Source organism: Gallus gallus, chromosome 27 (genome assembly GCF_016699485.2).
Source record: "Gallus gallus isolate bGalGal1 chromosome 27, bGalGal1.mat.broiler.GRCg7b, whole genome shotgun sequence".
NCBI classification, from domain to species: domain Eukaryota; kingdom Metazoa; phylum Chordata; class Aves; order Galliformes; family Phasianidae; genus Gallus; species Gallus gallus.
This window is the reverse complement of record NC_052558.1, coordinates 3371136-3395975: the sequence shown is the minus strand read 5'-3', so window position 1 is coordinate 3395975 and position 24840 is coordinate 3371136. Positions and strand designations below refer to the sequence as shown.

Genomic DNA, 24840 nt, shown 5'->3' with positions numbered 1-24840 from the left:
ATCGCTCCTTCCCAGGGCCATTTTTGTTCCCAGCAGATAAAAGCAGCCTCACAGCCCTTGTGCTAAGGATGCCCAGCAGCTTATCAGAACAGATTTGCCCCGGTTCATCCTCACAGACAGCAGAAACAGATTTCTCTTCTTCATCCCCTTCCGCCCCCCCCCACCCCCCCCAAAACACTCTCTACCTCACACCCCCTCGTTCCTAAAGAGACTCCTGGCAGCTAAACATACAAACTTGCACACGAAGAAAAAGAGAGAGGTTTATTTCCATATTTTTTTTTCCACCAACTAACAACTGAGGAACTCTTTGTATACTTAAAAGCCACAATAGAAACAGAAAACGAGCTTCGACATTCACAGAAGCACAACCACAACCACATTTTACAATAGCCACCATATCATCAACTGATACTAATCCAACCCCCCCCCGCCACCCCCCTTCCCGCTCCCTCCCTCCCCCCCCTTCCCAAAACAAAGTGAAGTCTTACAGAGATAAAGGAAACTCAGTCCTGCATGGTTGGGGAGAAACCTGCAGCGGATCTGTCAGAGCAGAAAGCATCCGTCCGGAATGCCGGGAGCCCTCGCCGTAAACCATCGGGGCTGGGTGGGCTATAGAGAGTGCTTTGAGGGAGAAGGGGGGGAGAGCGGAGCCGCTGCAGCTCCCGGTGCCGCTCTTTGAGCCGGGATGGGGATAGGAGAGGGGACGGGGATGGAGATGGGGACGGGGATAAGGATGGAGATGGGAACGCGGATGGGAGCGGGAATGGGGATGGAGATGGAGATGGGGACGGGGATGGAGACGGTTGGGGCGGCCCCGGAACGGAGGGTGAATGGAGCCAGGAACCGCTGCAGCCCAAACTCCACAGCACCACGAGCATTAACAGCGTCTCAGCAAACAGGAGGGGAAGAAATACACACACGCCAGGGTTGGCACTTTATCTCTGCAACAGCCTACTGCTTTAGGAAAAGTCAATTCACAATAAATTATAAATATGCTAGCACTAAGAACACAACCTTCCCCTCCCCTAATAGCACTACGAAGGTAGTTTTTTAACTAGAAAATCCCATTCTTCCTCCCCTCTAAAAGTTAGGAATAAGTTGGCAGGGGTTCTTCCGCCCCTTTTTCTCCTAAATAATTTACAATGCGGCTCTGAGTGTGCCCCCCACACAGCCTCTCCTCCTCCCCCCCCCCCCGTCTGCTCTCCTCTTCCAAGTGACCCAGTATAAAACTACCAGATGAGGGGGTCGGAGGGGTGGTTTGCCTGTGGAAGGGTCCTACTAAACTTTCAGGTCAAAGTCACATATCTACCATGGTAAGATGGAAATAAAATCCCGCATCATAAAACAAAGCGAAAAAACAATAAAGGAAGGAGGGAAAAAAAAAAGAAAGGAAGAAGGAAACAGAATCCCAGCGCAGTCGGGAGTGGGGCTGTCACTGAGCGATTTGCCCACTGTAAAGTTGACGAATTGAAAATGATTTGTTGGGTGCAATTAAACGCAAGCCTTACGAATGTGTCTGTCTTGCAGCAGTTTAATTAAATCCTTCGGTTCCTCGGCCACCTCAACGTGTGTGTGTGTGTGTGTGTGTGTGTGTGCGTGCGCCGGGTGCTGTGAGTGTGAAGCATTGTCCTTACGTGGAGAAAGAAAGGCAGCGTGCTTTGGTGGGGGTTTGGAGCGGGGCTGTTTGTGGCCGGTTGTGTTTGCCGTCTTGCTTTCCATGGAGAGAATGCAAGCAGGGAAAGCTGCTGCTCCGACAGGAGCCTGTGTCTGTGTTACACTGTGGGGAGAAGAAAAAAAAAAGGAAATAGAGAAAGACAACAAGAGAACAGAAACAAAACCCAGCATGTTGCCCCCCAAAGAGGAGCTGCGCTATTTTTTGCTAAGTTGCCTCCTACGTGGCAACGCTAAGAGGGTAAAAAGGATATTAAGCAACATCTCGCATGCAAAGGTGGAGATGGGAAATTGGGAAGGTTTTCCCCGTGGTTCGGGTTGTGTGTAAGCACTACAGCTCGGGTGCTCGGAGCTGGGGGTTGGGGGGGGGCGGGGGGGGAAGAGAGGGGAGGAAGGGGAGGGTGCTGCTCTGCTGCTCTTCTCACTCCTTGCCCTGCTCCTTGTTCATTTTCTTCATTTTCATCCTTCGGTTCTGAAACCAGATTTTGACTTGTCTCTCACTCAGGTTGAGGAGTCTGGCCACTTCGTGTCTACGGTCCCTCGTCAGGTACATATTGAATAAAAACTCCTTCTCTAGTTCCAGGGTCTGGTATTTCGTGTAAGGGCATCGCTTTTTCCTGGAGGAGCGGGCGTGCAGCCAGCTGGCAGCTGGGTTGGCTGAAAGAAAAGCACCAAGATCAATACGATGCAGCCTGAGTGTTTCTCAGAAGGTTTTCATCATGCCATCAAATATGAAGATTATACACACGCATATGCGAACCCGAGATGGGAGCCGGATTGAAAGCAGCCCGGCCTCGGCAAGGCGAGCCCTGCCCACACGTGGGGGCCCGAATCCTCCCCCCCCCACTCCATCCCCAAGGTACAGCCTTGATGTTCTCTCCCTGCGTTGGGAGAAAGCAAAGCCAAAATCCCGCATCTATTTCAGATGCTTTTCCCCACGTGTCTGCGGGTGCACTCCCGTAGGCACAGTGTTGCGGGTAAAGGGGACAGAGAGGGGAGGGGGGGGGGCGAAAAAAAAAAGGCCCGTTGAATAAATCTTGCTTATTTTTGCTACGTGGCAAGAAACGGACTCGATATCATAAACATCCTCAGGGCTGGCTGGACTCTGCTGCAGGAGGTCTGGACAGTGTTATGCCGAACCATGGACGTTTGTAGGGCCGATGCGAAGGGAGAACAGCGGCCCCAACAATATAACTCCCCCCTTTCCCCCCCATAACTCTCGTGTGGGAGAAGTTACGTGGGAACCTTTTGCAAAAAGCACATTTCGGGCTTAAACCCAATGCTGGGATGGGGATTTGGGAGGGGGAGGAAGGGGGGGGGGGGATGAGGGATCAAAACACCATTTTAGAAATGAGCCCCGCAGACGCAGTGCTGGCTGAGGTCGCACCCAAAGGTGAAGCGCTTCGGGGGCGAATAATAGAGCGTTCGTTAATCACATGCAAATATCGGAGGAGTGCTGGGTAGGGGAGAGGCGGGAAAGGAAAAGGAAAAGGACAGACCACGTATTTCTATTTTATTTCCCTTTCGTCCTCTGAAATGATGGCCGAAGCCATAAACCTTTACACCAATTAAACGGACCATTATAAATATATACATACGCACACGCGCCCCATCGCAACGTTCCCTCCACGTAAAACGAAAATATATCGAATATATTTACAAATAATCCACCTAATCTTTCCCTGTAAGTCCTGCCTCCTCCAAATCTGCGCTGCTATTTCCTTAATGTAATTGACTCGATCTAATATGCAGAATTAAATATTAAAGAGGAAGAAAGCTGTTAATAATTGATACTGTTAATCCTGCTACCCATCCTTTAATGGCAACGGAGGGCTCTGCTTCATAACGGATTTTTATTTGGTCGGGTTTTATTTTATTTTATTTTTTTGGTCGTATCTCGGATCGTTAAAATCTGAGGCATTTTAAACGCGGATATTTTATTTACTGGCTGTATACACCCTCCTGAACGGGCGAGCAAATGAGGGGAGGCTCTGGCACATGGCTTCCTGCAAACCTAGCAAATAAATTAACAGATCCCGGTGCCATACCCGGCGCAGAGATTCATTATTGTGAAATACTTTCAAAAATTGAAAGAGTCAGGGAAATGGGTGGGAGCGTTTTCTGCAAAACAGCTCCGTCTCCCAGCCCTGGCAGCCTCTCAACATTAGCCCAAATTAAACTATTATTTAAAACAAAATATGCGTCGTAACCACACGCCATAGAGAAACCGCACTGCATCCTCTTAGCGCGGGTCCCCGCGCTTACTTAGGACTTAATAACATTTTCTTGGACGAGGTTTTTCTATATTGAATTTCAGGGACATTGAGCACAGAACCTGGATATTTCATTCTCTCCGACCATTCACCTCCCGCTTGCAGTTTGTTCTGGATCTCTGCCCAGCACAATAGAACAGGACTTTCTTTTTGTGTGTGTGTGTGTGTGTGTGTGTGTGTGGAGTGCGTGTGCACGGTGCAAGCCAAACGATAGGGGAAAAAAAACCTGCCCCCGCACCATCGTACCGCACGGAGAGGGGAATGCACCGCGTTTTCAATACTGTTGCTCTTACACTTTGGTGAGGGGTTAAGGGGGGAGGATTGAGAGGGGGTGGAAAAACCAAAATGAAGTTAATTCACGGAGTGACTGTGCCAGGGTGTCCTGCACACGCTCCGCACGCTGTGCCTTTGGCGGGGGCTTTCTCTGCCCTTCCCAACCCAACACTCCGCACAACTTCGCCTTTCACTGCGCAAACGTTCACCGCTGTGCCGGAGCCAAATTTCTCCCTCTCCTCCCGCACAGCCCTTCCACCTTCCAGATGGACCCCGGGTACGAACCGAACCGGCACGGGGTGAAGGCACCCATTCTTTCTCACTCAAACGCTCTTGCGTCATTTTAGTAATAACAACAACGCATATTGCAAAGCAGAATGAACTATAACCTTATTAAATACATCAAAACGATTTTTCTTTCTGCGTTTCAGGGTGAATAAAAGAGAAACCAGGTCACTAAAAAGGCACACGCTGAAGTTTAGCTGTTCTCCAATCTGGCTATATTACAAATAAAGAGCTAATTAAGCTGGAAGCGCTCTCCTCTCTCTCTTTTCAACTCAACTCGGAGGGAAATTGGAAATAGTGATATTTCGGCTTTGAAATAGTCAGACCCTGAACTGAGGCATTAATATGCTAGCAATTCGAAACAGAAATAAGCGAACGCGTGCAATAATAATAATAATAGCAACAACAATAACAACAACAATAATAAAAGGAATAGAAAGGGAGGGAAGGGGAAAAAAGAAACCAAGCAAACTACGCACAACAAATACACCCACGACCAAAACTCGGCAGCAAAAAAAAACAAACAAACCAACCCCGAGGTGAAGGGGAGCCCCGAGCCCGCAATCTGCCGGCGCAGCGCAGCTCAGCGGGCACGGAAAAGCCCCTGCCGCTGTTTACTTCCCCCCCACGTGAACTTTTCCTCCGCGATTTTCCCCTTCTCCTCTCTCCCCCGACCTCCGCTCTCCTCTCCCGGCCCTTCTCCCGACGTTTCCCCGTTCTCTCCCCCCCCGCCCCGTCCCTCCGTTCCCTCCGCCCGCAGCCCCTCACGCTCTCACTCCCGCTTACAGCAATGATCTCCGCTGCCGGAGTCAGCGCTCTGTAGGAAAGAGGACGGCTCGATCCAGCTTTTGTCCGCTCTGGACTCTGTTTTGGTCGGAGACGACGCTCGTTTTAATTTTTATTTGTATTTCCCCGCAGAAACAATGCCACCCCTCTCCCCTCCCCACCTCTCCCCTTAGGTTGGCATCAGCCATCTGAGAGTTTTCTTTAAGCCCTGATTTTAAACTTTACGCAGCATTGTCCCCTTTTATTGCACCTCCTCCAGCTTTTATACTGTTTACTTCCTCACTTTTATAACTTACTTTGATCTGTTCTGTCTTTGTCTTCGCTTCCTTCACAAACTTTATTGTCCTCGAAGCTGGGCCTTTGATTGGAAACGATCCCTTCCCTTGCAGCAGAAGTTTCTAAATTGTACTCCTGTGTTCCCTGTTTATGGACATCCCCGGGACGGCCCAGCAGCGGCTCTGCCTTAACAGATCCCTGCCCGGGGAGGGTCTCTGCTCTGGGCACTGGATCCAGCCAGCTCCGTAGATACCTGCTATCAGATGGGACGCTTTGATGTTGAATATATGGATGGTAGACGGCAGGAAGGGTACCAGAAGAATGTGGATTCAAAGGAGTCCAGGAGGCGCTGAAAACTGGAGGTTTTGGCTGAAAACTACAAGAGGGGAATTCTAGATGTTCATTGTGCCCAGCTTGCCTGGAACTTGTATATTGCCCAGATGAAAATTTAGCTGAAGGCGAGTCTTCACTTTCATGACTTATAATAGAGTCGACATAGTAATTGCTAAGAGTCCCAGAAATGGACATTCTCAGACATCATACAAAGCACGGTTCAATGAAGGGAAAAAAAATATATAGGACAGATCTAGATTTGTACTCTACCCCCTTCTCGAACTTCCTAGCCAACAAAGTACAGTTGGGCTGCTGTGTTGTGAGCTCCCAGCAAAATGATTGGTCAAACTTTTTTCGTGTGCCTGATAAAGCGTCAGTCTCGGCGTAAATCAATCGAAGCCGAGGGGGCTGCGCTGCGCTGTCATCCGCCCTTGCATTCCATATCAAGGATGGATTGTTTTATGTTTATGCAATGTTGCAAAACGTCAGGAGTTTAGAAAAGCCACGAAAGGGGCAGAGCTGGAGCTGATATCTCCCTACGTAGATTTTGCTGCCGAAATGTTGTGGGGGGGTCCGGGAGGGGGTCCGGGTTTCTTTTCTTTTCTTTCCCCCCCCCTTTTTTTTTTTTTTTTTAATGAAAGATGCTGATGTATTCACTTCGCCTTTAATAACCACCATGGGGGAATGGAGATAAAAGCCATTCTTTGCCACTCGGGCTCCAGAGTACGATAGCAAAAATAAGAAAAAATAAGGGAGAAAATACATAGAAACCAACCCCCCCCACCCCACCCCCCCGCACCCCGGTGGTTTCGTATACACGCATACGCGTGTGTGCATTACACAACAAGCACACGATCCGCGTATAGATGCGTTTTTGGAAGGAAAAGCAAGAGTAGTGGGAGGGTGTTGTAAATAACAAACCCTCTGGCATCGGAAAATGGATGCTAACGTGGTACGATCATGGGGGCAAATATGAAATCTAAAATGTGAGTGGCATATGCGTGACATTACGGCTCGGAGCAGCGAGCTGCCGACACGACCCCCCCCTCCCCGTCCCCCCTCCCCGCCATGCCCTCGGCTGAGTGCTTCTATCCATATCGCATCCAAAAACCGCTCGGTACGTGAATGCATCTTCACGTGTTTTGCGCCATAATCTCGGGGTCGCTTTGCTAGAGCCGAACCAGCGTGATGGACCGCGTCGCTGGAATCAGAAACCTTCATTGAACTTTACAAGCCCGGTGAAATACCGAGCGCCACTGACGCTGCTTTGTTGCGGAGTGCCTCCGACTTGCGGCGGTTAAAGAGTTTAATAAAACTTACATTAGCTTTCTTGGATTTTTATAGTCCTGAATTTATTGCCTGTGGAAAAAGAAAGGGGCAAAAAAAGGGATCCCTCGCCTTTCCAGTCACGGTGTTCCCCCCCCCCCTCCCGCACACCTCGCTCGCACCACCGCATGTATGCGTGCGTGCCACCCCCCCGCTCTCTCCCCGATCGCGTTATCGACGATCCGACTCATTTCGGCTTCATTTTAATTAGAATTATAATTTTTATTTCTCTCTCTTTTTTTTTTTTTCCAGCCCTGGACGCGATGATTGACGCGCGGCTCCGGTTCGGTGCGGGTCCCGCCCGGCGATGCGGGGTAACGGGGTCAGTTTTCCCGACTTATTATGACAAATGCGTTTATTGCGAGATGATCTGATGGCGTCGTAAATGTTGGTTAAGGAAAAGGTGCGCGGTGTGATTAGGGCAAAAGTGTTTTCTGGACTTCAGCTGTAACAGTCTGGATCAATTCGCCTCCTTTAATCTATTGCCCCTCCGCCCTTCTTCCTCTCACCCCAACACAGAAGGATATTTAATGTGAAGGGCAAAGAGATTTCTAGGAATGATAAATCATCGCGAATCCTTCCTGAGGTATATAGGGATGTAAGTATTATATAGCCTGTATTAACGGGCTAATAATAACATCGGAGGGTGCTAATAGCCACCTGAAATCAAGGAAAAGCGTATTTCGCATCTCTGTGATACCGTATGTGTGTGTATATGACTCCTATGTGCTCGTCTGTACAAAACCTATGTATGAATTTACTATCAGAGGTGTTATACTGATACGGAGTGATCATTAAGGCGCTAAAAACCCGACACCCAAATTGTTAGGTTCTCCCTTATTCCCATCAGCGGTGTTTTTCGATGCCCCGCAGCGTGATGAAGGGACAATTCCCCGCATCGAGAAGCAGAGACCCTCTGCAAGAGGCGCTGGGAAGAAGCTGTCCATTTTCATTTAAAAAAAGAACTAATCGAGAGGGTCGGGATGATGGGCAGAGAGAGCCGGAGCCCAGTGCCGGAGATCGGATTTATTTTTAATTTTTACATCAATCAGGGTAATAAGAGCCCCCCCACCCCACCCCCAGCCAGAGCAAAACGCTCCCTGGTCTGGAAAAGCAGAGGCAGTCTCGGGCTCCAGCCAAGGTGAGCTCTGAGTTAAGCTCTTGCAAAGACCGTCGCGAGTAAATGTGACCAGGTGAGTCCTCACCGCCCGACAAACCTTCCTCTCCTTTCTGTGGGGTGCATCCAAAGTAACCCCACTTCATCCCTTTGCATTTAAACTGGGGAAGGCAGAGAAATCCCTACAAGTGAGCAGCGTGGGGCAGGATCGCTGATCTCCCAGACCAGGGCGAGCGACGGGAGGAATTCCTGCTTTCCCCAACTACTCTTATTTGCTCTTCCCTTTAACTCGTTACGGAGTTTTTGAACTTAAGGGATCCCGTGTCATCAGCCATGCAATGCGAGCTGCTTGCTCGGATTGCCATCGTCCTCCGCTTTATTGCCTTCCAGACTTTACTCTTTTTATTACATCAGCCTATTTCACAACAGATTCGGAGGGACTCTGAAAATGTTATGAGAGCTTGGAAAAGGGAAGGGCTGATTTAAGCGAGTTCTGGAGATTAAACTCTCCTGGCTCGTGGAAATGTGTTTATACAAGTGATGGATAAACAGCCGTGTTGGCATCGGGGTGTTGAATAAGTATAGATAAAATTATTGAACGTTAATTGAAGCAAAACACCTGTTCTCTGTTTGCTAGATAGATTGGCTGTGTCTTACCTGTAATAAATATATTCTTGGGAAAAAAAAAATCCTGGTGCGCCTCCTATAAATAATGATGAACTGTGTCAGCATGTGAGTATATAATCTTCTGTAGTATATAAATTCAGACCAAGAAGACTCTTAGGAGTGTGGCTGTGAGGCAAAGAGCAGGAGTTCTCAGATCCCTGGTGGATGGAAACCTCACAAGATGATCTGCCAAATCCATTTGCTTTCGCTCCTCTGGAGGTTTCCGTTTGTTCAGTAGTTTATTTTTGATGCATATTCCCATAGCTCATCTCTTTGTAACCTTTGCTGAGAGGGACTCCAGGCGAGCAGCCGCTCCATCCCAGATCTGGGAGCCCCGCTCGCGTGGTGCTGTCTGTTTCCTGTGACTTCATACATGAAAGCCTCAAATAGACCCCGAAAGAAATGGTATGAAAGGCTCTTCTCTTTGAGAAAAAAAGAAAAAAAAAACAAAAAACAAAAAACAAAAAACTCAGAGGAGGAAAAGCCGGGGAGAAAGGGACCTCGGGGAGTCAATTTCGGGATGAGTTTTTGAGTTAGAGCAGCCAGGGTGTGCGAGCTGTGCTCGCTTTGCACACCGGCTGCCTTCACTTGAGGTATGGGTTTATTGCTGGTCGGTAAAGTGGAACTAGAAACAGTTACCCCCCTAAAAAAAGTCCGAAGTGGAAACTTTTTGCTGCTCTCAGAATCAGTGCCAAGTGTATTCTTTGCCTGTGAGGAAAAAAACTGGGAGTGTTGTCAGCTTGCAACGGAAACCCAGAGGCTTCCTAGCTCAGATGTTGTTTATAAATAATCTTTCTTGTTTGTAGGGAGAGGGAACCAATTCCACACAGCGCTCCCCTTTGAAACACACAGCTGCAAAAATTCATCCTTAACAAACAGCTCCTCGGGTCGGTATTGCTGCACCGCCAGCGACCAAACACAAAACGCCTTCACAAGATGCAGCTTTCAGGTCTGCTCCACTGCCATCTTTTGCTGATGTGGAAGTTTTGGCATCAGAAAAATAAAAGAGCGGACGATCCTATTTATTTATTTTTATTTATTTTTGGCCGGCAACATATTTAAGCACTTTTACTATTGTTAAGGGCAGTTGTTATCGTTTATTAGAATTGGCACCTTCCTTTTCCAGATGCTTTAGCACTGAGATGAAGGAGGTGGGGGGGATCCGGGGGTGCGGAGCTTTCTGCTGTGCTGGGATGGGACGGGGGGGGTCCTATCACGGTTTCGAGGTGGTGTGCAGTGTGCGTTACTTTGGATACGTTCACTCTTCTTTTGCACGTTGGGTTTTGAAGGCGATAAGGATATGCAAGAGGGGATAACAGCTGAGAGCGAACCTCGCGGCTATGGGGTGTCTGGAGACCAGATTCAGAAATCACTCAGCCTTCAAAGGGCTGAGCGTTAATTTCGGATATGAAAAGTATGCCGAAATAATAATAATAATTATTAATAATAATAGAAATATTTTAAAACGGGGAAACAGTAATAAAACCCCAGCTTAAAGCGCTCATAATTCCCAAACAACGCATTTACGCGGATCTAAGAGAGAAAACTTCAGTCCCAAACCCCCCCGAACTCACGAGAGCGGAACAAAAATCCCTCTTGAGGAGTAAAACTCCTTTTTTTTTCTTTCTTTCTTTCTTTTTTTTTTAATAAAAAATGTGAAATAAGTTTCTGTAGCCTGAAAGAAGAGGGTTCTACCTTTGCCATTTCCTGTGCTAGCCCTCAGTTTGAATGCGGCCGTCTGTTAAAAATCCGTAAGTGGTGAGAAGAAGGGGGGGGGGGGTGAGGTGGGGGGGAGGCGGAATTCCTTGTCTGAAGAGAAGCAAAAACAAGTTACACATGTGGGGAATTTTCCAAGAGCCGAAAGTATACTCCGGCTAAAAAACACAATTCCAAATGAGGTTTGTAATCTCAGCAGTTAATAAAGCATTTCGGTCCCCTGTAAAGTAAAAGCGTATGCGCTTTGGAAAGGGGAAGCCGGAGGAGAGAAAGTTAAAATAAAGTTGGATTGTTGTTCAGGAGCCCACATTTTAGCTACCAGACTAATCCTCCCCCCTCCTCGCCTCCCTCCATGAAATCATATCGAGCTCCCACGCAATAGCTGGGCGATCGCTTCGCTCCCACTGCCGCCGGTTTGGGGGTTTTATACCCTACTGCTGCTGAGTCCCCCGCGACGATCTGCTGTGGGGTCACCGCCAGATAGTGGGGAACCCCTCCACCCCCACCCCAAAAATCGTCTGAAGTCTGGGAGGGATCTGCCTCCACCACACCGAGGCAAGGCAGTAGGGTGGGAAAAGGGCACAGGTACGAGAATTAAGTTCTGGAGGGAGAGTTTCTGTAAAACGTGTAGCGATAAAAGAATGTGCAGTAATAAAAGAAAAGGGGGAGATTCTTTCAGACGGGCTCTTTCCGCACCGCTTTTGCCCCCCCCCCCCCCACTACACACACACACCCCGAGTCGGGCCGATATGGGGCAGACGGGACCTTGGCAGGAGAGCAACTCGTGGGAAATGTGTTGGACGAACAGCAGTTTCTCGCTGCCTCTTAGCGCAGAACTGCGCATCACGTCGCAATCGGGGCAGTTACCACGAGGAGGGGATTTTCACCATCCCCACACAGCTGCTTCTCCAGGTAAGGTCAATCTTCTCTTTCTAATTCGGAAAAGAAGAGAAAGAAACGGCTGCGGAGCTGCGGAAAGAGGGGATCATCCCCCGTACCCTTCTCACTCCATTCTTTCCCTGCGAAACGAGTTCTGTCCCCGCTTGAAGGCAGCCCTACACCCCCCAGCCCCCCCGAGCCTGATTCTGATCTCCCCCAGCTCCGTCTCCCCACTCTCCTCCCCGGCCCTCGCTTCCTGTATGGACGTGGGTAGGAAAGAGATCAAAATCAGCAGCCCAGACATTTACAAGGCAGGTTAGTGGTTGCCTATGGGGACATTATTACCGAATAGTTTATGATTAACTTTCCCAGATTGTCCTTTTCCGTTTAAGGGCTTTGAGGCAGGGCACAAGTAGCGCGTTGTTTCTAAGGAAGGAGTCACAGGGCTGCTGAATTGGGTAGAAAACTCCGAGCTATTTGACGCTGTTTGACTTTCCCTCTCCTCCCCTTGAAGCGGCTGTTTGTTTAATAGCGGAGATAGGCGATGTGTCCGCCACAGTCACCACTTTCGGGGCAGAAAGCACACGCCGGCCTCAAACCCAGACGAGTTTTCTGTTTGTTTGTTTTCGTTTTGTTTTAACAAAACGGAGGGGGGAGGGAAAAAAAATGCAGGAGAAAGGGAAAATAAGAATTCCCAGGGATCTCTCAGCCGCAGCAGATGGCGGTTAAACTCTGGATATCGTATCAATGTTTAATTCTTCTAAACCTCGGAGGGACACGCAGGCTCAGGCTCGTTTAGCCGTGGCCTGGATCATGTGAAACTTGTTTTTTACGGGTGTTTCAAACACCAACGCGGGGCAAATTGCTTCCACGAGCTGAGCAATAACATACACTGAGCACAAAGTCGCAGTGTCCAAACGGAATGGACGGACTTCGTGCAAACACGCACCGCTCCCCGCACCCTCCCACCCCCACGAGGACTTTTATGAGCTTAAAAGACATTAAAATGAGCGCAGTCCCGCATGCAACACGTTGGAGTGAGGAGGGGGAGGGAAGGGGGGGGGAGGAAATCATTGAGGCGCTTCCCGATGCCACCCGAACCCTTTCGTTCGGTGAATGTAGCAGCGGTGTTTCTCTCTTGGGTTTGTCTGGAGGTGTCCTACGAGATGCTGGGGCTCCTCAGCGGCTGAATATTGCCCTGAATTCAATATCCTACACGTCCAGCTAAGCTGGGCATTTAAACCTCTGAAGGAAAAGCCATACAGAGCCGCTCGCCGCCCCCATCCCTGTAACATCGCCAGCGAAATGACAAAGCCGAGGCACTGCGAGATGAGCAGCAGAGCCTTTAATAAACTTAGTTTCTCAATGGGGATAATTAAACTGGACGCAGCTCCTTTGTGCTCCCTAACGCCGCATTTTATCCCTCACACGGAGGCGTGGATCACAGCGACTAAAACAAGACGGCCTCCGATTACTTTGTAGCTGTGTGCGGATTTATATGTAGGTATTTTACACGACGGAAAAAGAAAACCCACCAACTTTATTGAGGTTTCGTGCCGTGGGACTGCCTGCCGCTGGGGGGGGCATTTTGGCCTCCGAGAGGCGCCGCAGCCTAATTAGACCTTTAATGAGGTCTTGATGATTTGGGTCGTTGTCTCGCCAAAAGTCCCCTGAAATGGGGAACTGAGACAAAGAAAGCGGCACCGCTGCGTGGTGCGGGGAGCGGTGCGGGACTGCGGGGCTCCGTGTCCGCTCCCTCCATCCTGCCCGGGGCAGCTGCACACCGAGGGGGATAACTGGAGTAAATCAGGTAGTTTGATGTTCTTGTGTTTAAAATTTAAAGCCCAACAACATGAAACTACCTAATTCACAGAGCAGTTCTAGTTCATTCTTGGGTCAAAGGCTAAAATTACCGAGAAAGGCGCCTGGGCGGCCATTTTGTTTGACATCATCTGCGATCTGAACTTTTATAATAGAAAACAGTTGCTAGGAAACAAAAGCAACAAAAGGACCTTTTCAGAGACGAAATAAAACCCCTACGATTTCGCGAAATGACTATTCAAATGATTTCCTATGTACAGTGTCTGGAGCGGATCCCTCCCGCAGGACGTTACAAATAGTTGACAAATAGAGCAGAGGAAACAGTAAAATGCTGTTGACTTTGAGAAACAAGCGATTATCGAGGCAATAAAATAAGTCTAAAAATTCCTAAAGTTCTTCCCCCACCTCCTCCGGAAAGCCGATTTCAAGGGCCCTTCCCATATCAACGCCATTCATCGAGGCTTTGTATTAAAACGCTATTAGAAGAGATAGAGAGACAGAGATAGATTATATATATATATATATATATATATATATAACCTAGAAACATTAACGTTTGCGAAACTATCGGCAGAAAAGAGAATGAAGTCAAAGCAGAGAGTTCCATAATAATAATTAGAAGAGCTCTTAATTCATATTCCCCTCCTCTCAGTGTGTGCGTAGGGTGATTAATTTAAAGAAAAGAAGAAGGCGAGAACATATAAATCAAGCAAAGCAAGAGAAAAAGCGTCGTTGTGACTGTTGTAGAGGTGTGAATAGTAACTCAGAGAAAGTTATGATGTCTTTTCCTCCCCCCAATGTGAACTCCGCGCTGGAAGAACGTGTTATAAAAGAATGGCTCAGTGGTGATGGAATGGGGAATTAAAGCCGGGGAGAGGAGATTGGAGCCGGGCGGCCCTCAGGGCTTTGCTGTGACTTCCGAAGGGGGAAATTGGAAGAAAGAGGAAAAAAATAAAGGAAAAGATATTAATTCCCATTTAGCAAAGTCTGGACCATACATCCCCATCGGGTCAGGCTCCTTCGTGTCACAAACGCTGATGTACACACATAATTGATATACGTATAAAATAAAGTCGAAGGCTTACCTTGTAAATTCGGATTTAATCCTCAAGTGGATTAAATAACAAAACGGAGTGAGCGGAGGGAATCAATAGGGGCTCGAAAACAATGGGGCAACTGCCCCCAAAGAACGAGTTTGGAGATTAAAAAGTTCATTGAGAACGAATTCTCTGGGATGAAGAGATGCACGCAGGAGCCAGAAAGTCGACAATAATTTAGCTCCATTTCATTTGAGAAGCGCTTAAAGGAGTGGATGGGACCGCATATAAATCTATTGTGCCGGAAATACAATAAAACTTTGCCGTGTTGTTGAACTTCAAACAGTTTACACCACGTCGGGAGGGAGGAGAGGGATGGGGAGGAATCAGGAAAAAAAAATCCAACACATAAACCAAAGCCAACACCAACCCAAAGCCAACGCATAAACTTAACCTAACACATAAACCAAAGCCAACTCCAACCCAAACCCAACGTATAAACTAAACCTCATAAACCGAATCCAACACCAGCCTGAAGCCGGCATACAAACCAAACCCAACAATAACCCAAAGCCAATGTATAAACTAAATCTAACACATAAACCAAAGCCAACACCAACTCAAAGCCAGCATACAAACCAAACCCAACAACACCACAAACCCAACGCATAAACTGAACTTAAAACATAAACCAAACCCAACACCAACCCAAACCCAACTTATAATCCAAACCCAACACATAAACCAAACCCAAACACCACCAACCCAAACCCAGCACATAAACCAAACTCAACATCAACCCAAACCCAACACCGCCAACTCAAATCCAACACAACAAACCTGCAGGGAACTCCCCCCGGGAAAACAAACAAACAAACAGACAGACATTTAAAAGAGAATAGGAAGAGGGAAAAACTCATCTGGAGGAGGGGAATTGTGGAGCCCGGGTGTTTATTTTCGTGTTGTGTGAGGTTAGAGCCCTCCCAAAGGGGGGAAAAGATCGTCTGACCCGGAGTCTTTGGTACAGGAGAAGTTTGTATGCATTTTTTCTATTACTTTATGATTAATCTTCCCCCCCGGCCTCTTTCTCACCATTTTGGCACAATGTATGGTCCTATATGTAGGACCAAGTTTAAATAAATCGAATCTGTGAATGAACTCTTATGGAGTTGACAAGGAAACTTTAATTACGTCTACATTCGGAACCTCTAGCACTGCATTCCTGAGGTCGGTAGACACAATGAGTTTGTAGTCATGCACACGTACCATCCACTATAGTTATTTCTATCACATCCACAATGCCATTGCAATGCTTTGAGTATTTTCTACTTCCCACGAAGAGGAATAATATTACGAATAATTAAAGAAAAAAAGTGTAACACTGCGTCTACAATTCCTAAAACCAAAGTCACAGTCACACTTGAACTCGTAATGCTAAAAGCTCTTTCCTTCAGACAGAACAGGCAGGAATGCATTTAGAACTGAGCTTCCACTGCTGCAATGTGGAGATGAAACACACTCTGCCCCCCAACCTCCCCCCTAGAAAATTGCAAATTGAAAACATAAATAAGGGAAACCACTCAAGTTAAGCATGAAAAACAAAACTGCACGTGCCATTTAATTTCATGATCAGGTTTAAAATAAATAACAATCAGTTGAAAAGGGAGAGGGAAAAAAGGGGGAGGGAGAAAAGAGCAAAACAGAAGAGGAAGAAAAAGAACAAAATGCAAATAGGTGATGGATTAGCTTTAATTCTTGGGCTGGAATCACATTTGAAGGTAATGGGGGTTATTTTTCCCTTTCTGGATATTGCTAAAGTTTTTAAAAACATTTTAAATTTAGACGTCAAAGACAAGTTGGAGCTCTGGGACAGCAAATGGATGTCTCAGCAATAAGAGAACTTCTGCTTGTCAGGGGAATAAGTGCTAAAATAATTAATAGGGTGGAATGGGAGGGCGCTTGCATGAGCATAGATCAGTAAATGTATATATGTGTATATATCCATTACAAACACACTTAACGGAAGAATCTATTACAGATTATCTAAGGGAAATGGCACCGAGTCTCCAGATCTCATCACTGATTTCTTTGTGACTTACTTAGATGTTCACAAAGCCCTACTTTTATTAAAATATGGTGATAGCAGCTGTTTTTCACAGCTCCATTTGGGAGTATTTGATGTCCGCTCCTTAGGAGTCACGCGGATATTCTCAAGCAGAGTACGTTATGAAAGGGAGGCTCTTGTCGCATTTATAAGGAAAAGATGAAGAAACTGCCCCCATACCCTCTTTCCTTCCTCCCCCCCCCCCCCCCCCCCCTCGCTATGTCCCATGGGAGTGGGAGACAGCTTGGCGTGGGTTCTCTCTTTTTTCTTCCCCCTATCCATCAAACCAAAAAGATCCTCAGCAACAGAAAACTGCGCTGTGAGGTTTCTTACTCACCCATTGCAAAAGGAAAAAAAAAAAGGGGGTGAGGGGGGAAGGACACGTTGGTGTGTGTGGGGGGGAAATATAGATGTGAATGCTTGAATCGTTCGTACTCCGGCAATAAACCATAAACAAGAATTATTAATAAGTCCCTGCCCTCCGTTGGCTGGGGCTGCATTTAACCCCTTAGCGCAGCACCAGCAGTGCTTCCCCCCCACCTCCCCCCGTTCCCCGCATCCCCCGTCGGGGTCCGTCGGCTCCGTGGCCTCAGGGCGGCGCTCGCTGGCCGGGATCGGCCCCCGCTCCGCGCTACCTCCGCACCAGCGCTGCCATCCGCGGTGCGGCCTTTGTTTGTTTCCTCTGCCAAGCCGAACACCAGCATTTTAACCGAGCTTTTTTTGTGTTTTGATTTTTCTTTCCCCCCCCAAACTTTAAGCGAAAGAAGGGAAAAAGCAAAGAGAGAAAGGTTTGTGAGTAAAAATGAGAAATTCTGTCTTAAAGAGGGTCGCGACTAAAGCTGTTTCTCTGAAGCCCTCTCCCCAAGGGATGCCCTCAGACGTGATCCAAGCAAAAGGGCTCTGTAAAGTCGGAAATTCCGGGCTGGGAATGCTCGAGGTGAGCGTGGGGACCTGAAAGTGAGGGCAGCGAGGGGTGCCGAAGGGCAGGAGGGATCCCGAGTCCTGCTTAGACGTGAAGGTGGCATCAAACGCGGCCCCAGAGAAAAAAGTGAAGCGGAATCCCGAGGGAAAACTTCCCCTCGGAGCAAGAAAACACGAAGTGGAGGGCAGTCGGAGCCCCTCGGCCCGGCCTGCTGCCCTCCCTATCAGGACTGGCCTGAACGCTTTGCTTCGCCACTCTTCCCCCCCCCCCTCACCGCTCCCCATTCTCAAATCACGGTGTGCGGCTCCGTCCTGAGATCACGGAGAGCCGCAGCCCCCGGAATTGTGGGCTGTGCGGCAGTCAGACAGAAAACCCGAGATATTGCCCCCCCCGGAGCCCCCTCCCTCAGCATCCACTTCCCACACAATTAAGAGAAACCAAACTGTGCGAAATCCCCGGGGAGAAAAAGAAAAAATCCGGATAAAAATCCCTCCGGTGCCGGAGAACCCCAATTAATAGGAACAAAAAGGCGGGGGGAGATCGATCACACCTATCTCAGTAATTCTGTATCTTTACAGGGTGAACTGGAAATGCAGACGGTGTGCAGAAACGAAACGATCCCACAGCTCAGCGAGAGAATACGTAAGAATGATCCCCATAAACCCGACCCCAGTTTGGGGCGATCGGAGCCGTCTCAGCCCCATCCTGGGGCTCTGCACCAAACCCGGCATCGTGAGCTGAGATGGGGAGAGCGAGGGGAGCTTCGCTTACAGAAATATCATCTAATTAGTCCACAGATGCGGCAAATCTTCTAAATTAATCGAATAAGACTTTAAGTCGCAACAGGAGCTTTGGGTGGAGCGGGTAAGGCTGAACCTCGAGAAAGAATCCAGCAGCACTTAAAAGGGAGAAGGAAACGTTGGATGGCATTAAAGAAAAGGAGTTGGCAAAACACTTCCAGCAAACCTGCAGTCGGATACGAGCATCTACTTATCCGACATTAAACCTCTCTCTTCGCTAAGACTTTATCGGTCCAACAATTCATTCGATTTTTTTTTCCTATTTTATTTTTCATGGGGAAATCTGACCAAAAATCTCAGTTTTAGTCTTCTTTTCTTTCTTTCTCCCCCCGATTAATCTTTTAATTATTTTTAGTTTATACATTTCAGGTTATTTGGGATTACGTTTAAATCTCCGAAAAAAAAAAATCAGTTAAGAATGAATAAATTGAAGAGTAATATTGATAAGAATTCTATGGAAAGACCCAACAGAAATGCATCCTTCTCTGGGTGTCCCCTTAAACAAAATACCGCATTTCTTCCTATCCTACCAATTTGTTGGAAAACTTAATTAAGCTCGGCTACCTTCCATTATTTATATAAACCCTCCGTCCGGGAGACTTTAAGAGGTTTCTTCTCCGGTTTCCAACATTGTTATTAGAAATCCATAAAGCAGGGGAGGGGCAGGAAATTAAATTTAAAGGTACCTCATTACGGCACAACTGCTTTCCTATGGCAGCGGACGGAGACAACACATGGCGGCATAAAAGGCTGAGTCCCCCCAGCACGTAGACTTGGCAATCCTCTCGAAATGACCTTTTAATTCCAAGCCTAGCAAGCTTCCGTCCACACAGCGGGCTCTAAGAGTCGGCAGAGAGGGGAGGAAAATAAACTAAAATAGAAGAGAGGACACCGATGCGAATGGAAGAGCCACGCAGATGGAAAGCGTGGGGCGGATGGTGGTTAGTAGTGGGTTTGACTGGGTGGGCATCAGGAGAGGTAACCGCTATTGGGGGGGATTTGTTCCAGAAGTTCCCAGCTTTGCTCCAAGAGGGATTTCCCTGCCGTGTGTCTGCAGTCCCCGATTCGTTTCCCGCTGGATAGTGCAGATTAAGTGGGTTTCAGCCCAACGCAGAAACAAAGAAACGATGCTAACCGTGAAGAGTCGGAACCGAGAATAGACGGAACTCTCAACAGACGGTGCGGAGAAGTGGAGGTGCGAACAAAGATCGGTTTTGCTCCCGATCTTTGTTTTAAAGGAGAGCTTGAACTTTGAGAAGACAGAGGAAGAAATGATCATAGAAGCTAAAGAAGGGGGAAGACGATCAGCTCTGCTCGCCCGTCCGCAGAAGCAGCCAACAGCTTTCTATCCGGACGGCTGCAGCTGATGAGAAGCATTAAGTATTCTCGGGAATCTACACGTGGGAAACTACAAAAAGACCAACACGTTACGAACACCACCTCCCTCCCCAGCACTCGGCGAGGCCGAATCCAGCACCGACTTACCCATTCCGCTCCTTCTCTTTTTAATTAAGATCACTTTTTAAGCAAACTCTCCCACTCCGAAGAAAAAATAGCAATAATAATAATAATAAGAGCCAAGGAAATATATAAAGAAGAGGCAGCCCCACTCGTTGGCAGAGCATCCTCCCACCACTTGTTAGAGCGAACCTTCCCCAGCTCCGGCCGATTTCGCGTTATTTCATTTTTCTCACTCCTTTCCTAGACTGGCGAGAGAGCAAAGGTGCCGTAAATTAATTTTTAACTAAAAGCCCTTTGTGTTAACGAAGGGGGGGGGGGGGGGGAAACAACAACAAACCAACAACCCACCTTCCCTCCTCCCCCTGTTTAGCAGTCTAGACAAAACCACTCTATTTTGACGGCGGACTGCGGGCTTTCCCTGCTCGCCGCCCATTCCTGATTGTTTGCATTCGCCCCCTGTAAAGCCTGGGGAGGGGACTTCAGTTTTTGTTTATTTGTTTTACCCACCTTCGATTTCTGGTGCCGTTTTAGCATCTTTAGACCCTTGCCTAAAGACGGTATTTCGTGCCGCGACAAAAAAGAAAAGGCCTATCTTCTCTTTTTATTTCCCCCCGGTCCATAAGGAGCCTCCAGCAGAACGGACACCTCGAAATCCCCAATTGCGGTGGGTGCGAAGCCACGTCATCCCAGAGCCGACTGAGGACAGAGGTTATGCGGCACCGGGGAAGCTGCGGGCCCGGAGGGGTGGCTGGGTGCGGGACCCCCGGTGCCGGCTGCTGCCGACCCTTTTGCACCCCCAAAGGAGGTGCGAGGGGGGAAACATCCCCTCATCCCCCTCCTTTAGAGCTAAGGAGCCGAGGGTGGGTGGCGGAGAGGGGAGTGCTGGGAGCTGCCGGGTGACTGGTGGGCTCCGGCTTTGCGAAAACGGTATTTTGGGATAAGGTGGGGGGGGAGAGGGGGGCAAGTCTCTGCCGATTGACTTATCTGTTAGAAAATGCGTGTGCAGGCGGCTTCCGGCGGGGCTCACCAATCCGGGGCGGACGAGGCTGCTAAGACCATCCCCTGGTGTCAATTTTAATGGGAAACTTCACCGCTTTGCGGGGGGGGAAGAGGGGGGGGGGGGGGGTGCCGCTGCTGCCGCTGCTGCCGCCGCGTATTTTTTAATACGAGGACGCGCGGCTGCGGCTCACGCCGACTTTCCCGTTGTTCCTCCCCGCTCCCTCCACTCCGACGCGTTTACTCACACCGCTATTTCCAGCCTCCCCATTTTTGGTATGGGGGCTATTTTGAGAAAACCCTTTCGGAGGTGAAACAAAACCCCTTGGTTATACCGAGGCACGAAAACCCATCCCCAAAAAATCCAAAGCCAAGCCCAACTGCGTGCGCTCAGCCCGAAGCTTTTGCCATAGGGGAGGGCTCAGCTCTGTCCCCGCAGCCCCATGGGACAAATCCTCACGTCCCCGCAGTCCATTTGCCCTCGGGCTGTACAAGTCTACGTGCAGGGGAGGGGAATTTTGTATGTTACATGCAATAAAGCTGCGGTGCTTTTGGGAATGGAAAAACCACTTGTCGCGTCGGGACACACAAGGAGGAGCCGGGAGGTGACACGCAGATCCCCATTGTGGGGTTAGCTCTGGAGCTTGCCCGGCTCAGGAAGCCGCACCCAGCCTGCTCCGAATAGGATTTATACACTGGATTAGCTGCCTGGCCTCGCACTGCAATTTAACAATCACCGGGGATTCATTTTGTCTCTAAGAAAAAAAATAAATGCGCTTTGTGGCGCAATCCTCTGCAGGGCTGCAATTGCCAAGGGAAAAACAAACAAACAACGCAACAACAACGCAACCAAACATAAAAACCCCAAATCCCTACAGCAACTCAGAGGGTTCCCGGTGGTTGGAGGCACCGTTTCCAAAATGGCTCGAGCCGAGAGCGAGAAGAAAAAGGGGAAAATTGGTTCTTCGTTAGAATCTCTTTAATCCAATCTCTTCGTTAGTAATCCGCATCTCCTTCTGGAATTAAGCCTGAGGGAAAGGAGTGCTGGAAATCTGTTCAAGCTCATGATGGGAGGAGATGGTTTATAACCGCAACTGGTTCTGTATTCGCGGCACATACTCAAAAAATAAAACGGAGCGGATTTTAGTAGCTACTAATGGGCAGTTATTATAGAAAGGGCAATCGAAGGGATTTAAAAGATTTTGGAAATTAGAGGTATAAACCGAAAATTCATACATATGGAGAGGAAGAGAGAGGAGACTTTTTTCGAAGCTCTCCGAGACCCGGAGGGGTCTTTGCTCTCTTTTCTGTGGTCTCCTTTCCCGATGCTCCCAGGACTGAGCGCAGCACCCGGATTGCAGCAGCTGGGTGCTACAAAGTCGGGGGCTTTTCCCCCATTTCAGCGCCTTTCTGCCTCTCTTCTCTTCCAATCGCTTTCCCACTTGCTCTTTCAACAGCCTTTTGTACAGCAATGGGGAACGTAGCCAAAAATCCTCCATTAATAAAGAATATAATTCCTCCTTCAGGGTCTGATCCTGCACTGTGACCCCTCGGGGAGGCGGGGGGGCTTTTCCGTGCAGACTCGTCCCTGTCCTTTCCCCTATGGGCCAAAGTCCAGGCTCGCTTTGCACACTGGCAGCCCGCGGTGCCTCCACCCCGCCCGGGGGCAAAGGCAGACAGCAGCCCCGGCCCCTCTCCTTGCACTTGTCCTCAGCCTTTTTCCAGAACCGAGAGCCGTCGGGGAACTGAGGAGGAGGAAAAGGAAGGAGAAATAGGCATAGAACCTTTAAGGGGAAAGTCGAGGATTGAGACGCAGGATATCTCGGCTAGAAGGAATGAAGATTCGCTCCGAAGGTGTTGTTTTGTTTTTTAACAAAAAAAATCTGTGCTTGGTCGGAAAAGATTAACCCAAAAGTCCCCGACAAACAACGGCCCTTTGCAGGGGATGCAATCACACACAAAACAGCCCCAAACCGCCGCCTCTCGAGGCTCACTGCCAGCACGCACTACAGAGCTGTGCCGTCGGGGCACCCCGCTCCCGTCCGACCTTCTGCCGCGTCCCCCACGGCCCTCATGCCTTCAAACAGAACCCTTCCTTGTAAAAGTCACTTTATAGCGCCTGAGCCTGAAAACTACCAGGTAACAGCCTTTTTACAACCCGACTCCCAGGACACGGTTTCATTTCTTTTCTTAACCCTCTTTCCATCTCTCTCCGGGTTACATTTCCCAATGAGAGATCCCTCCGAAATTAGCATGAATTTAAACGTTCAAACCTTGCAATGGGAGCCGGTTCACGACCTGCCCTTAAGCTGCAGGATTTTCAGGCTGTCTGGAGTTGAATTCTGATTCCACCCAGAGGCATTTTCGGCTTCTGAAACATCCCTGGGACGTCCATGAAGGTGGGGAGAGCCCCTCAGTTGGCAGCAGAGAGCCAGAGAAACTCCATAGATACGTCGGTTTGCTGTTCTTGCTGCTTTTCCTTCTGTTTAATCACATTTTCTGGAGCTTGGTAGGGAAAAGAGGTGAAATTAATTGGAAAGAATCACCAGAAATCCAGGCTGGGAAAAAGCATGAGAGCAAATTCTGCTTCACTTCCATTGGAAGGGGACGGCTGTAAGCACTCCTCTCCCTCTGCCCCTGGCCCTTGTCCGGGGACCTTTGCCTTTGGTTTATGGCTCTCCTTTGAGCAGTGTCTGTGTCTCGCGCCCTTGACAACAGTCTCCTCTCCTGCAGCTGCTCTGAAGGTTTGGATCTCAAATAGAGCAAAAAAAAACCAACCAACCAACCAATCTTCTCCATCTCTGACTGTCCCTGGTGCTTGGACATTGTCCTGCCTCTTCGTCTGCCAGTTTTTATTTAGAAGAAGTGTCTTAAAAGCCCCCAGAATCACGAGATAAGTCACAAGAGCAAAGTGAGACTTTGGTTCCTAGCAGCAGAGCTCAGTGTCTTTTCCCTCCAACAGAGCAAAGGAAAGTTGCAGCCCCATCCTGAAACTATTTAACTCTCATCCATGGGAGATGGGGGCCTTTTAAGGTCTCTTCTCCCTTCCCCACCCCCAGAGCCACTACCCCTCATATATTATTTTTACCAATGTGATGGGATTTTTTTTCTCCCTTTCTTGGAGGAGGAGGGATTTGTGCAGCCAGATTCGAGGAATTTGGAGGGGGGTGGGATGGGGGGGTGGGGGGGGAGAGAGGTCCCCCTGTTGACTAGAGAGATGTTGTTCTTGGGATTAGAGATGTCTGACCTTGAAGGTCACAGGTCACCATCCTTGAATAAGGAGCAGGAGCGCAAGGTTAGGATTGAAACTTGAGGTGCGTCTGTTGGAGATCACAGGGAAAAGCCTTCCAAACAAAGAGGAATGCCTCGGTCAGGGTGAGAAAGGACAAATTCCCCAAGAATTATGAGCTCCTTCCGGATGATCGCATACCTGCAGACCCCCAAAGGATGCACTGTGGCTGAAAGAGGGGAGAAAGGAGAGGGAGGATGGCTGGAGCCAGCAGACCATGTTATTTATCATTATTCGCATTCTGGGCAGGCCCAGAGGCCCTGATGCTGGCAGTTTTATGGAGATAGCAACAGAAAGGACATCCCGTCATCACAGCAGCCTGGAGGTGGAGCGCTGGAAGAAAGGAGGCTGCCCAGAAGTATCTTTGCAGGAAGGGAAGAAGAGATTCCCTCAAGGGCAAGGAAGTAACAGAGGCTACAAGAGGAAATTGCACTTCTAATCTGTGTCTAACATAACTGTGACAGCTTCCCACTGTGAGATCCTGAAGAGCTCTGGGGTGTAGGTTCCAGCTGCATGCCTCAGTTTCCCCACAGAAATAACTATAGAGGGGCAAAGAGTACCTCAAGCCTTATTTCAGGGTTTCAAGGACTGAAGTGAGTAAAGAAACCTCATTTCTCTAACGTGATTCTCATCTAAGTGAGGAAAGAAACGTATTCACTAGCTCAGGTACACCTGGCTCGTGCCCATGCACCCTGCAGGCAGGAGTCTGTGCTTTCTGCCCCTGGGTACCTATGCATGAGCAGTACCTCTGCTTTCCAGGGAAGAAGGTTGCATTGGTGGTGTGAGCATGATCACAGCATAGCTTTGTG

At 48.7% G+C, this 24840-nt stretch overlaps 1 protein-coding gene, 1 long non-coding RNA gene and 1 other non-coding gene across 8 annotated transcripts; 1 reads left to right on the top strand and 2 right to left on the bottom strand.

The window, feature by feature from the left end:
- Positions 1-244: 244 nt before the first annotated feature.
- On the bottom strand, positions 245-23471 carry LOC107055286 (homeobox protein Hox-B9). Of its 6 annotated transcripts, none has more exons than XR_006932204.1 (5): positions 23016-23471; positions 20254-20808; positions 19771-19991; positions 18972-19124; positions 2289-2328 (listed from the first exon to the last, which is right to left on the bottom strand). XR_006932204.1 is itself a non-coding variant. In XM_015299445.4 (3 exons), exons 1-3 carry the CDS (start codon positions 6090-6092, stop codon positions 2093-2095), a joined length of 822 nt encoding a protein of 273 aa, XP_015154931.1. In that variant the 5' UTR covers positions 6093-6238; the 3' UTR covers positions 245-2092. The 6 variants fall into 6 exon arrangements, 2 of the variants coding, with proteins under 2 accessions (XP_015154931.1, XP_001233691.3); XR_005841973.2 differs by lacking the exon at positions 2289-2328 and adding an exon at positions 7421-11654; XR_006932202.1 differs by lacking the exon at positions 2289-2328 and adding an exon at positions 18024-18383 and having other exon boundaries at positions 18972-19991.
- On the top strand, positions 6988-22262 carry LOC121107685. The gene is made up of 4 exons (XR_005841976.2): positions 6988-9411; positions 9813-11634; positions 18064-20008; positions 20370-22262. It is a non-coding gene; the product is annotated as an uncharacterized LOC121107685 (long non-coding RNA).
- Positions 13395-13489, bottom strand: MIR196A1 (microRNA 196a-1). The gene has a single exon (NR_031492.1). It is a non-coding gene; the product is annotated as a microRNA 196a-1 (primary transcript).
- Positions 23472-24840: the final 1369 nt, after the last annotated feature.

Bases quoted from the DNA above. Each gene is read 5' to 3' on its own strand.
- LOC107055286 (XM_015299445.4), bottom strand. From the start codon at position 6,092: ATGTCCATTTCTGGGACTCTTAGCAATTACTATGTCGACTCTATTATA. The intron at 5,367-5,584 runs GTAAGTTATAAA...CGACCAAAACAG, and splicing joins CAAAGACAGAACAGATCAAA to AGTCCAGAGCGGACAAAAGC. The intron at 2,329-5,288 runs GTAAGCGGGAGT...CTTTTCTTTCAG, and splicing joins CGGCAGCGGAGATCATTGCT to CCAACCCAGCTGCCAGCTGG.